Raw genomic sequence first — 13,745 nt, 5'->3', positions numbered from 1 at the left:
GAAGGAGGGGGCTTGGCGCATGCGCCATGGCGGGGGGCGGCCCTGCGGCGGGGCGGGCCGGGGTTCTGCCTTGGGCCCGGGCTCTGCCTGCGGCCGGTGGTGGGGCAGGGGCAGGGGCAGGGGCAGGGTGGGTGCCGCCCGGCCCGGCCGCGGGGCGGGGGAAGGACGGTGCGGCCCATGTGGGCTGTGGAGCCCCCAGACGCGGATCCGTCCCCCTCCGACCACAGCACCGAGCCTGCGGCCGCCGCCCCGTCCGACAGCTTCCGCCGCGACAGCCCCCGCGCTCCCTCCAGCCTCTGCAGCAGCCCCGGCCTCGGCTCCGGCTCCCTCCCGCCCGACAGCCTCCAAGCCTTCCCCGGCCCTGACAGCCCTGCCGAGTCGCCCAGCATCCAGTGTGACAGCCTGGAGTGTCCCTGCTGCTGCGGGAGCCTGGGCTCGGGCGGCGCCTACGAGGACAGCCTGCGGCCCCCGCTCCCCGTCTGCGACGGCCGAGGGTGCTTCGGGGCCCGCCGCAGCAACCCCCAGGCATCCAGCGACCTCTTCGACAGCCTGGAGTCCTCCGGTGGCCAGCACGACAGCCTCCGGTCGGTCTCCAGCCTGCGTGAGAGCCTCGGGTCCTCCAGCATCGAGGGTGACAGCCTGGAATCCCTTTCCAGCCTGAGCAACAGGTCTACCAGCAGCCTCGAGTTTACCAGCCAGTGAGACTGCCTTCATCTCCCCATACAGCGCGCTAGCCTCTGGTTCACATCCAGCTACTGCGAGAGCGTCCAGGTTTCTGCCGTTTGTTCAGCAAGTGACGTTGTTCCCGTGATTCTTAATGCATCCAGCGCAATAACCTCAAATACTGCCTGTGGCTGCCATTCCCCAGTTACATGCTTCAGAGAGGCAGTGCTTGTTATTACCTGCAGTGCTAACGCTGATTTTTGGTCATCGATTAAGAATGGAGGTCCGTGGTCCTCGGAGGAATCCCAGCTACCTCTCTGATCTCTATCAGAACATGTTACGGGCTGAAGAAGCGCCGGGGCAGGGGCAGCGGCATCCCCCAGCGCTCCATACAGGTAGCAGCATGACTCTTCGGAGCGGTACCCCAGCCAAGGGGGGCCCCCAGCCAAACAAGCTTCAGGGCAGCGCTTCCTCCAGCTGTGATCCGGCGTTGCGGCCTATCATACGCCGCCGAGCGAGGTCTTTGCCTACATCGCCCGAAAGAAGGAAGCGGGCAGCAGTGCAGTGTCAAGTTCCTGGATGCCAGAGTCGTATGCACCGGGTGAGATTTGCTGATGCTTTGGGCTTGGAGCTCACTGAAGTGAAAGTATTCCAGACTGGGGAGGATCCATCGATCCCCTTGCATGTGCTTTCCAGGCTCTCCATAAACTCTGACCTCTGGTGCAGCAGCTCAGACTTGGAGTTTACCATGCAGTGCTTTGTCCCTGACTTCCAGCAGCCTGCAGACTGTATGGATTTCTCCTCCCGACTTCAGGAGCAGCAGGTGTGTCTTGAACGAGTGACCAGCTCAGATCTGGGGCTCAGTGGCACCATCCAGGTTCGCAATGTTGCTTTTGAGAAGCAGGTATCTGTGCGATACACCTTCAACCAGTGGGAAAGCCTCCATGAAGTGTGTGCTCACTGGCACAGTAGCATCCCTGAGAAGAATGGGCAGGGTCAGGTTGATGTTTTCACTTTCTTTCTCCCTGTGCCTCCTTTCCTCCTTCAGCTGTGCTCTGTAGTCCAGTTTGCAGCAAGGTACCAAGTCAACGGCCGGGAGTATTGGGATAACAACAGAGGCAAAAACTACAGTCTCACCTGCCGGACTCACCCCCTTAAGATGCCTAGAGAATGTGAGGAGAGCTGGATCCACTTCATCTGAGTGAAGAAGGTGGATGCCGAGCAGCTTGTCAGTAGTCTCCGTGGCACTCTCCTCCTTGGCACAGCCCTCTGCTCCTATGGCAACAGTCTCCTCTTTGAAACCTGCCAGACCCGGCCAAGTTTTCCAGGGCAGGGAAGCAGCCAGTGGCCCGTACAAACTGTTCTAAACCTCTCAAAGTAAAAAGGGTCAAAATGTGTATTGAGTTACATCCATTGAAAGCCCGAGTGATTTCTTTTAGTGTATGAAGCGGTGCAGAATGGTTCCAAGGAGTGCTGTCAGACTACCAGAAAGCAAAACAAGGCACTTCATGTTGCTAGTAATATTCTAGGTTGCATAGAATATTTCTAACTGATCTATTTTACCATTTTTTACTGTTTTCTAAATGGGCAGTGTGGCTTTACTGGTCTGGTTCCTATATAGTGCCCTAACAGTCCGGGTACTATTCCATTTATACATAATTTGGATGACAGACAGAATAGCAGGTAATATATATGTTATTAAGACACTAACCATGTTAAATATTTCCATTAATATTTGGGTTGGAAATTAAATATTATTATGAGGAAAACATACATGAAAATGTCCATCAGCCCAGCTGTTTCTTTTAAGAAAAGGCACCTTTTTTTTTTATCTCCAGTGTTTGCTGTAGGCAGAGGAATGATTGTTAGCAAGTTTGTGTAAGGCAGATCTTGGGAAGTTCTCACCTTTTTCAGGTGATGCACAAGTAGGCTTTTTCTCTAGGTGGTGGTACAGGAATTGTCCTCTCCTTGTGCACCTGTTTTTAGGAAGGGAATCCAGAGCAATTTTGCACTTGCATTGCAATTACAGTCGAAGAACTCAAAGCATGATGTGAATGCTAATAATCTTACACTGTTACCTGAAGCAGGTAAATTTATAAATCAAGAAACTGATATGAGAGAAACATATATTAAAGGACAATAGAGGGAGCTGGTTATAGAGCATTGGAGTAGTTGCACTAGAATCCTGAATACTGGCTGTGTGTTCCCCAGCGTCCCAGTCTTAATGCAGTAGTAGCTTTGAATTCCTTAATCACCTATTTCTCACTGTAAACCAGTTGAACTCCAAGACTGCATCCTTTGCAACACAAAGCAGGAACTTCAAAGCCAAGTGATGATTTTACTGATAAGCTGATACTTATATGGACCTGTAAACAGAATCAGTTCTGCAGCCCGGAGAGCATGGTAACGCTGTTATGCGCAGGCTTCCCATGCTTCTTGCTCTGCTGCTTTCATTCTATGGTTTTAGTGTGGTGTAAGATTGGCAACAGGTTTAAATCTAGCGAGTAAAAGGTTGTCCGTGATTTTTTTCATACATATTCATCACTGCACGCAAAGCTTAGCTGTACAGGTGTAGCATAAATTTTCAAAACTGGCTGGCTGGATGTATTAGAAGAGCTGCTTTTTAGAAGCATTATACTATGAAAACCAGGCCACTTATTCAGCCATCTCATTTTGGATTGCTGCTTATTCGTCAAAATCACAAGCTTTTTTTAAAATCACAGTTGTAAGCAATGCATAGCCAAGTATGTATTAGTTCAAGAAGTCTACCAAGTAACTCTGGAAGTGTAGAACCCCAAGAAAATTCATGTGTCTGGCAACTCAATGTTACTACTTAGTTGTGATACCCATTTAGCAAAGCTAGGATTTCAAGTGAAGAAGCTGCCTGGTTCCATTGCTCTGTGGCTTTCAAAGGAACCGAAGTCATGAATGATGATTCTGTGAGCTGCTAAGCCCCTCTTGCAGAGTACTGAGAAAATTCAATCCTGTTTGAAACTGTTGAGAATTGACTGTGTTTTCTGTTTTAGCTTTGTATCGGAGCACTGTGAGGTTAAACATTGAAATTGTTTTGAAGGAGTAGGTGAGGCTGAGGTGCAATTGCCAGCTAGAGAGAGGGGAGCGTGCTGCCTGCTTTCAGTCCACTCGTGTTCCTTTCTGTGGCTGGGTTAGAGGAGTGAGCATCACCAGCCTGGCAGCAACTCTTGCGTCCGAGAAGAGTCAATGCAGGGAAATGGAAGTCTAGTCTTCCTCAGATGGCACAAACCCCAAGAGCTCAGTAAGAAGGGGCACTGTCTAACTGTAAGGTTTTTTGCCTCCTATGGTGGGCTTCATAGGACTACATGACATACGGCGATACAGGACATAACACACGTGAACTAGTCAGCCTATGCTCCTCATAGTCAATGGAGATGTTTTCGCTATAGTTAGCAGACTCCCTGTGGTGTGACAAATTGTGTCATCTCTGCTGAGTGCAGAGAGAACGCTGCAGGACTGGTTCCGCCGTACTGAAATTCTCAGCATTAGTGCAGATTGTGCGAAATTGTGCCAGAGCCTGTACATGTCATGTTAGATGAGCTGAAATGCACCTTCAGCAACTGCAGAAGAATCTTTCTTGGCATGAATTGAAATTGCATACCCTTACTTTGGTGAAACTTGCTCACTTAAGGAATTCCATTAAAGTTTATCCAGTATTGTTGAAGTCCACAGAAGTGGCATTTTCTGTACTTGTCAGCAAAGTAAAGAAAACAAACACACATGCACAGAAGCGTTTGTGCTGAACAGAATGAACTGTTTTAAAGTATTGTTCCCCCCTCTCTTTTCCCCCTCCTCTGAAATTTCTGTATCTCTTCCATCCGCAGAAACACTGAAGTGCCTCCCAGCACACCATTAAAAATCCCTCTCATGAGACTGGTGTTTGACAGCAGTTTACAACGGATGCTGCCAGAGCCCAGTGTGATACCTGGCTTACTGGCAGAAAGATGCTGTTGCCATCTTCTGGGAGAGGCGCTCTCATGTCTTTTTACAAGGACCTGTAGGGATAGGACAAGGGGGAATGGCTCTAAATTAAAAGAGGGGAGATTTAGATCAGATATAAGGAAGAAATTCCTCACTCGGAGGGTGGTGAGGCCTTAGCACAGCTTGCCCAGAGAAGCTGTGGCTGCCCCCTTCCTGGCAGTGTTCAAGGCCAGGTGGGACGGGGCTTTGAGTAACCTGGTCCAGTGGAAAGTGTCCCTGCCCATGGCAGCGGGGTTGGAACGAAATGATCTTCAAAGTTCCTTCCAACCCAAACCATTCTGTGATTCTGTGTGCTAGCAACCAGCAGATCTGCGTGTCACTGCAGGGAGGGAGGGGTTATGTAAAGCTGAGGCTGTCAGTTTAAAGGTTAATGTCAGGTATAGCACAGTGTCAGGAGAGGTGAGAAATGAATGTCTCGGCAGTATGAGTTTGGCTTGTATTGTCTTCCTTCCGCAGCCTCTCAGGGTGTTTGCACGTGCAAAATCTTGAATACTAAAGTATTATTCCAAGTTTGCCTTTTCTTTCTTTGCTTGTCTTGCACTGCTGGAGCAGAGTTGACAGTAGCTGTTACTAAGGCAGCTGTCTGGCGTTGCTGGCTGTGAGTTGAGCAGACCTACCTGGTCACGGAACTGCGAGTAGCTTTGGATGAGCTGTTAAACATCCACACACGAGTACTGGCATTTGTCACATGAAAGATGAAATTTGCACTTATGTTTTCCTGTCACATTCAGTAGTGAACATCAAAAGGATTCCAGCTGACAAAAAAGGGATTAAGCTATTAAGTAGTGGCAATGCGCACCTGTCATGAAGGAAAACTTACATCCACCTTTATAAATTCTCAGGATACCTTGACTACTTGCACTGTATTCAGATTGTGCACTTCCCTTATAATGAGGATTTTGTAAAAGTGAATTCTTCACAAGGGTTATTGCCATGTAATGCACTTTTAAAAACCTGTATTTATTATAGTCATACAATAAATTAAAGTCCAGTAGTCCACCATTTCAAGGTTCTTCCAAGCATGTTTTTCAAAGAAACATATGGAATCCATGTAAATGAAAAGGGGTTGTCTTTCCTGATTAAATGTCTTGTGTGGAATGAAGTACATTATACAGCATATCAATAAAGCACATACACTGGACAAAAGGTCATTTGGTTTTGGTGAAGAGGTGTACAATTGCAAAGTGCTTAATTCATTTTAAAAACAATGATAGAACTATGGCTGTTGCAATACAGAATATTGTAATAAAAGCTTTCCACAATTTTATGTTGTTTTTGTCAGTGGTATTCCTGTTAAGTTATGAAAAGTCATGAGGCAACGTAGTGCTGAGTGGTCACTTAAAGAGCAACATACTCAGGAAAGTAAGGTGGGTTCGAGTTGCTAAAAAATGAACAGCACTTGATAAAAATACAGTGATTGAGCTACATAGCTGCAAAAATGACCAGGCTGCCACTTCGTACATGGAATTTGCTGTCATTTCACCTCAGAGTTCTGTGCATGCAGCACCTGCAGGATTAAGATGTAACATTGGACAAAGGCACACAGCCAGTTGATTCTAACATGGTTTCATGAAACAGAAGAGCAATGGGTTTTCTTCTAACAGCGCTTTCCAAAGCTGTGCTAGACTGTCCTTAACTCATTCATTTCAGAGTCTCACAGTCATGTTATTCTTTCCTCCATTTGTTCTTTCAGTTCTCGCTGCTGCAGTCTTTCCTCTCAAACCACGTTCTTTTCACTCATGGGTTTCTTGAAAATAGGTTTACATGGGGCGGTAAGTGCCCATCTCTCCAGCAACTGGCTTATCCTCTATATGAAATGCATCTCCGTCAGTGTCAGGCATTTACTTGATACAGCTTGAGAGTTGAATAATCTGTTTCCAGGTTTCTTCAAAAGCAAAATGGAGACATTTAACTAGAAGACATAATTAATAAAGACATATATTACCACTTCTTAATCAGTGTTAATAACTTCAACACTGCATTGTCAAAGTTGCTTGGGGGAAAGATGATTATTGCAAATCACAGTTTAAATACGTGGGAATGTCTATATTATGGTAAATTGTTTAAGAATGTCAATGTCACTTTTTATTTCAAAGTATGTAGATTATGTGTTATAAATACATGCATGTAGATGCATAAAGGAGGGTGCTTTTAGAAAGCATGGTATTATAATATCTTGTCTTTATGACTCTTGTTTTTCCATTTTTTTGTGCTACTGATCTGAATCAGAACTAGGAGTAACATCTTCATTGTCATAACTTCATCCACTAAAAATATTAAGCATCACCTGGAAATAAATATGGTAGCCACAGTGTAGACTAACCAGGAGACCAGCAAAGGATAAAGACAGTGGTCTTTGATTTTAACAAATCACTTGAAAACAATGTGAATTTGTTTTAGCCAGGGGGTGCAGTGTGTAAGAGTATTTAAGAGACAGACTGGCTTTTGCTGTGAACATCCAGCCATCAGGATTATCTTGCAAGTAGTTAGTGTTATTTTTAATATAGGTGTTATTTTTACATTTAGTTTCAAATTCATAGTTTCTTTGTGTTTATCTGACCAAAAAAAATTCCAACTTGTAGTAGTAATATGCTAACAGTCAATTGTAACTACAGCGCTTAATTTAGTGTATCATCAGTGCTCAATACAAGGTTACATGTACTTTACAGCATTGCCTGGTAAAGATACAGAATGGCAAGTGTAAACGGTTAGTCATTTGTCAACATGAGTCTAATGTTAGTACAGATTTCTTTCCTGATTTGGCTTTCTCCTTATGATCTCAGATCTGCAACTATTTCAGCTGACACTTGATATTAAAACTGTTGGCATCAATGCTTCTGACCCTTCTCGGTTCTACATACAGCGGCTGCTGTGCCACAGACTGATCATATTGACCGGTACAATGTTTTCCAGTACCTGTAATGAAGGTAAATATTTCTGCTACTGCAGTAAAGGAAGGGTTCCTGTACGTAGTGCTACCTTACCCTAAAGACAGTTTTGCTTCCATTTTCTCTGGAATTTTTAAGTGTAGTTGCCGTATCTGTGCCCCAAATAATTTCAGTGCTTATTCCAGACTGTTTGATGCATAACTTAATGAAAATTCTGCTTTCTGTTGATCTCCGTTCTGCTAAACCAAACCAAATAGAATGAGAGAGTGAGAAATGAACATATAGCAGCCTCCCAGTCACATCAGGGTACCTAGAGCAGGAGGGAAAGTGTAGGATCCACTTCTCCCATACTTCGTGGCTCACTTTTGTTTTGCCATGGAATGAGTAAGGACGTGTTCTTTACAAGATCTGAAATTCTGTGGATAGCCTCAGCCCATGTGTATGCTACTGTGACTGGCAGGGGAAAGCATCGAATGCAAACTGCCTTCTATTACTTCTGCCTCATGTGATATTAGAAATCAGAATTCAGTTTTTATAGAAAACTTTTGATGCTCCAAGTTTCCCGTGCAAAGTTTTGTCCCTAGCAGCTTCCTCAGTGAAGCTGCGCTTCTACAGAACTGCCCTCTGACGAAGCATCTCAGCAGCGGAGGCAACGCTGCTGTTACTCCCCGGAGCAGAGCACCTGCCAGACCCCAGCACTGCTCACTGCGCGGGCTCGGCTCCTCCGTGGAGACGCTCCCGCTCTCCCACCACTCGCCCTTGGCTGGGATCACAGTGACACAGTGGGTGGGAATTTCAACACTTTCTGTACAGCTTTTTTTTGCCTTTTATAATATTATTTTCTTTCTTATTTTAGGAAGTCAGTGGTATTTTATTTGCAGTTGCTGCAGGTTTATGTGCTGTGAAAGGGGATTCTTCTCCTCGATGCTCCGCTATTTCTGCTTATTCTAGGTAGGAACGGAGATGCATCCTGATGCTCCACTGGAATACGAGATCCATGCTGAACTTTGTCACCTGTATTTGCAATGCGGGTGATGGACACACCAGTATCACACCAGTACCACACCGGTTCACGTAAAGCCCCACGCTGGAATTGCCGGATTTCATTTAAGCACATTACGCAGTCCGCTAGGTCAGATAAAGACCACAAGAGCGAGGAGCAGCCCCTGCTCAGCCCCAGGCCGGCACCGCGCTCCTCTGCCCGTTCGCCTGCTCGGGGGCTCCCGGCGGGAAGGCCCGTCCCGACCTCGTGCCCTGTGACTCCGCTGCGCGCTGACACCGGGGCGCCGGTACCGGCTCTCTGTGCAGACAGTTCGCAACCCGCAGCGGGCGGAGCAGCGGCGACCGGCTGTCGGCGGGCCCAGGAAGGCGGCGGGACGGCCCGGACGAGCGGGGGTCGGCGGGGGATCCACAGCCATCCCTGAGGCGGGCCGAGGCCACGCCCTCGCCCCGCCCCGGCAAAGCACCGCCTCCCCCGCGGCAGCCGACCCAGGTGCGGAGGAAGCAAGAACTTCTGCGCCAGGCTACCTCACGGGAAGGAAAAACCCTCCTCCCGCCCTGCAGCTTCGACGGCGATTGGTCCGCGTGCCGCTGCTGCGGGCAGTGATTGGCTGGAGGCTACCGGCGCTGGGAGTGATTGGCCGGCGGGAAGTGGCGGCTTTTTCTGTCCGGCGGTGAGGTGAGGGGCGCCATGGTGTGGGGGGCTTCTCTACCGGCCCGCGGCCTGCGGCTCTCCCGGCGGGGCGCGCCCCGCTACTGAGGGGGTGAGGGTGCGATGCGGGGCGGTTTCCTCTCAGTAACGAAGCTCTTGGGGGAGATGCCAGCGACTGCATGTGTCTCGAGGGTGGAGGTCTTGCTCCTTGGTCGAGAAGGAGGCACCTGAAAGGGGTCTATATTTTCTTCTCTGGCTTATCTGAGAAGGCAGGAGACAACAGACCTGTGAGGTGATAACAGAGGCTTCAGCGTAGGCTGCTGCATTCTTTTATTGGAAAAAATAATAAAAACTCCACCCTGTGTTTGTTATTTCTGTGTTAGAAATGACTAGCGTGTGTTCCCAGGTGTTCTACAGAAATCGTTCCCTGCTTGTAATCATTATTGCCCCTGGCTTTGCTTTGTCTAATTCTGTGCAATTTCTGGGATGGGGAGACCAAAACTGCACGTGGTAGATAGGGCGCTGTAGATTAATTCGTACAAAGCATGAAAAAGTTTGGTTTATGTTGACTCTCAAAATATTTTTCTCTGCTCTTGAGTATTAAGACAATGTTTCAGAAAAACTATAATTTTGAGATCTTGCTTTTTGGTGGTAAAAGTCATCTTGGGGCCCATCGCTGTGTATATGATTAAGAAGGCTTTTTCCCTGCATGCATTTATCAGCTTTTTCTCTAAATGATTTAATCTACCATTTCGTAATGAGGCCCTTCTGGAGTTCTGTTGACTTACCAGTTCTGAATGAGCTGATGTTACTGGCCATTCACGACCCGCCTGGACGTGGTCTTGTGCAGCCTGCTCTGGGTGACCCTGCTTCGGCAGGGGGGTTGGACTGGATGACCCACAGAGGTCCCTTCCAACCCAGACCATTCTGTGATCTCCATGCTGTTGTCTCACTCAGAAATACTGGGAGTCTGCTGCAGGACCCTCTGTGCCTCCATTGTCGAAGTTTATTGTTCCTTCCACTCTTTTATTTGAAGTGATTTTTTACCCATGTAAGGATGTTTCCTTATATCCCCCGTTAATTTAATTTCTTAAATAGTATTTATACTAGTAACAAAATTTGGAATTTGGAATTTTGACTGTTTATTGACGTGTTTGCAAAACCTGTTTGAAGTGTATGTCAGTGAATTGTGGTTTGGTCAAGTGATGATTGTTCCCTTTTTATGCAGCTAAGTAGGTGAATTGCAAAAATGGCAGCCAGGAATGAGATGCAGGTATGTACTTACGGACCAGAATATGAGTATTGATTGTTTTAATTACTAGCTTAAATCGCTCCTTGTGGTATTTAATTACAAGTGAAATTTGCAGTGTGGCAAAGAATATGGTGGGAAGAAATTTTCCTTTGATGTAGATTAGTGCTGAGTAGCTGGGTAGAAAGCGAGAGGATTTGGAAATTGTTATTGATGAAAATAAGTCACATGCATTTGACATACTTGAAGTAGTTGGGATGATACTTAAGATCACAGTATTGAAACCTGGTTATAAATGATTTGGAAGGAATAGAGTGGCAAAAGAGTTGAGGAAGGCAATAATCAAATGTATTAATATCTTTTAAAGTTGCTAATATATAACTTAGAAATGCAAGATATTAAATGCACCAAGGAACAGGTATGCGCACTTATGTAAGCATTTATTTGTAATGACACCTTCAACTCCGGCTTTTCACGGCATCATTTCTATGAGGAAAGAAAAACCATTTAGTTAAGGAAAACTGGCAAATAATTGAAAACTCAATGAAGAAGTATTTGCGTGATTAATATATTAGGTATGGTATTCTCTACTTTCGGTTTTACATTTAATGATTTTGTGATTCAGAATATTTGCTTAGAATGTAACAGATGATTGCATAAATCCTATGCTAAATCTTGTTAAATCAGGTATTGGTGTTAAGCATACAGTAATACAGTTGCTTTGTTTTATTTTATTGTTGACAGTTTGAAAAGTTAGTTGATGAAACTACAAGAAAAAAAGATTTCCGATTATTAGAACAATTTCTGGCAACAGAAGACTCTGAAAATGTCTCTCACAAATGCAGCAAACAGTTTGTCAACAAGTTAGACAAGCTTCTGTGTCGGGTAATGTAGCTATTATGTCAGAATCATCTATACTGTCATTGTAATAGTCTGAAAAAGATTTTTTTCATTTGGCTTAGTTTCTACCAGCAGTTGATTTGAAAAACTGAAGTAAAATATAAGAATGAAATCTCTACTTCAGGCTGCGGTCAAGGTGCCTTTTGAAAACAATAAGGCATCTGGTTAATTAAATACAGGTTCTTCTACAACTGTACACTAAAGCTTATGTTATAATTTCAATTTCAGGAACTTGACAAACAGGAAGTCAAAAGCATTTCCACTTTACTAAATTGTATTCAGAAATGTGCGGAAAATATCAGCATAGCAGGAGAAGATGGGCTCCCAGCAATGATAAAATATGGTCTTATTGGAAGGATAAGTAAAACCATAAAGCATATGTGAACTTCTAAAAAAAATACATAAAATTAATAAAGCATGCATAAGTAATGCTTCAGTGCTGAACAGCTTCATATTCATATTGGTCCTTGATTGTTTCTGAATTAAGAATCCCGTAACTTTGAAACATTCAGATTTAAATGTTCTTTGACAAGTGGCTCCTTACAAAGTGATGCTGCTCTGCCACAGTGAAGGTTTTGCAAATTATACAATATATAATTAATTTAGATATGCCTACAGCAGTTATAACAAGGTGATAACTTTTTACGTAAGCATGCTGTACTGCTTTTGCATCAGAAATTGGAATTTTCCTGGTGCAATTTAATAATTTTGTGTTAATACTCACAACAGCAATATTGTACCTGTTCTTTCAACAGATCATAGTGCTGTTCTGATTATTTTGTGTTATTTCAACCTGGTTGTCATGTGTTGAGCATTTGTAACTCAACATAATAAATATATTGAAAAGTAGACATCACTTCCTTCTTGCTTTCACCAGATTTCACTGAAGAAAATTAATGGCAGTGTCAAATGAGCGTTACTCAATTGCCTTCTCAACTGCTTTAAAAAAAAAAAAGCGTCGTGCTAACTTTGTGCTTATATTCACACCTACAAACACACTTTTTCATTCAGCCATTATCCATTTTCAGTTCTTTTGTCTCTTATGGCAGTTGTAAAAGTAGATGTCTAGTTTTTGGTGTTAGAAAGTCAGCTACAGAAATTACTTACATTAGTTTGAAATCACCAACATTTGTTTAGTGTCAGTGAAAAATTTCAGTCTGGGGCTAAAGTACATTCAGCAGGCTGGTAATGTTGTTGCTGTTATTTTAATCTTTGTGTAGTTTTTATAATTTTACTTAAGCCTAATACAATCTATTGTCCGTTTTCATGCTATTAAAATAGTTTTATTTTCCCTTTACATGGTTAATTGGTTTGAAAAGGTAAAAGGAATTCTGATCCTCAGAGGAAATGAAAAGAATGAGATGCTTACAAATTTGGCTGAAGATTTCTTTAACGTGTTGCTGGTAAAAATATATTGATAGTCAAATACATTATGTGTGTTTGTCAAAATAATAAGTACTAGTTTAGCAACAAAAAGACTTTCAAATGTGTTTCTATTTAATATATTTCTAAAGTTAATATTACAATGATTTCTGAAATAGATTATAAGTCTTTTTGGATAAATAGTTTGCCTGTATTCATACCCGTTTTCTGTTCATGATTAGCATCATGAAATAAAATTTTTAAAACCCCAATAACTGAAGTGTTCAATGAACAAAAAAAATTCATCATGGTCTAATTTTGATTACATAAATCATTAGCATGCCAATCCCAGAAACCCAGGTTTATAAGATCTGTGAGTTTTCTCCTGTTCATAAAAATTTTGGCCATTGGGGAAATAATTTCCGTAAATTTAACTGAAATATAACTTTGGGAAACCACACTTGGTATTAGAAGAAGTCTCTTGTGTTCTTCATTAAGGATGAAATAATTTTGAAACCTTAAATGCTTTTTGATTCTTTGTTTTAGGTACGTTACCTGATTTTCATGCTGTAATATTTACAGTATCAAAATCATGTGTTTTGTTTTGTTTTGTTTCTTATTGTAGGCTGTATGTGATAGCAGACCTGAAGGTGAGCTTAAAAAATTGTGCACTAGATACAATAGTTAAAGTGTTCTGAAAGAGACATTTTGAAGTGACCCATCTTAAAATAACTCTTAGTACTGGCAGAGCCATCTTGACACAAGGTAGTTCGGAGAAGAACCGGTATAATAATGGTGGTACGAAGTTTCTTGCTCTAATGTAAGTATACCACCAGGTCTATATGCTTCAGCTAATAAACTGCAACAGAAAAGGGCTTATCCTCAAGAGGGTTGTTCTTCACACAAAGGACTACATTTCTCATTCATGTGAAAAAAGCATGAACGTCAGCTGTAACTTAGTTTTATTTGAAGTTTCTCTGCTGACAGATGTCCTTGTAACTTGCTGATGTCAGTAATA

General features: G+C 43.7%; 2 protein-coding genes across 2 annotated transcripts in view; both read left to right on the top strand.

Moving 5' to 3' along the window:
* The first annotated feature begins 110 nt into the window (after nt 1-110).
* PPP1R3D (protein phosphatase 1 regulatory subunit 3D) lies at nt 111-5,944 on the top strand. The gene has a single exon (XM_075438761.1). The coding sequence runs from the start codon at nt 941-943 to the stop codon at nt 1,862-1,864; it is 924 nt and encodes a 307-aa protein (XP_075294876.1). The 5' UTR covers nt 111-940; the 3' UTR covers nt 1,865-5,944.
* Nucleotides 5,945-9,097: 3,153 nt separating this feature from the next.
* SYCP2 (synaptonemal complex protein 2) overlaps nt 9,098-13,745 on the top strand; it is a 30,534-nt gene continuing 25,886 nt past the window's right edge. Inside the window, exons 1-6 of the mRNA XM_075438324.1 lie at nt 9,098-9,243; nt 10,445-10,489; nt 11,210-11,350; nt 11,594-11,722; nt 12,664-12,768; nt 13,353-13,377. Of these exons, the coding sequence (XP_075294439.1) occupies nt 10,466-10,489; nt 11,210-11,350; nt 11,594-11,722; nt 12,664-12,768; nt 13,353-13,377 (424 nt within the window). The 5' untranslated portion in view covers nt 9,098-9,243; nt 10,445-10,465. The remainder of the gene's footprint in view (nt 9,244-10,444; nt 10,490-11,209; nt 11,351-11,593; nt 11,723-12,663; nt 12,769-13,352; nt 13,378-13,745) is intronic.

Source organism: Opisthocomus hoazin, chromosome 18 (genome assembly GCF_030867145.1).
Source record: "Opisthocomus hoazin isolate bOpiHoa1 chromosome 18, bOpiHoa1.hap1, whole genome shotgun sequence".
Lineage (NCBI taxonomy): Eukaryota > Metazoa > Chordata > Aves > Opisthocomiformes > Opisthocomidae > Opisthocomus > Opisthocomus hoazin.
Note: the sequence above shows the minus strand (reverse complement) of the source record. Positions and strands in the feature narration are given on the sequence as shown.

Excerpts from the sequence above, each read along its gene's own strand:
- PPP1R3D (XM_075438761.1), top strand. The coding sequence starts at position 941 with ATGGAGGTCCGTGGTCCTCGGAGGAATCCCAGCTACCTCTCTGATCTC.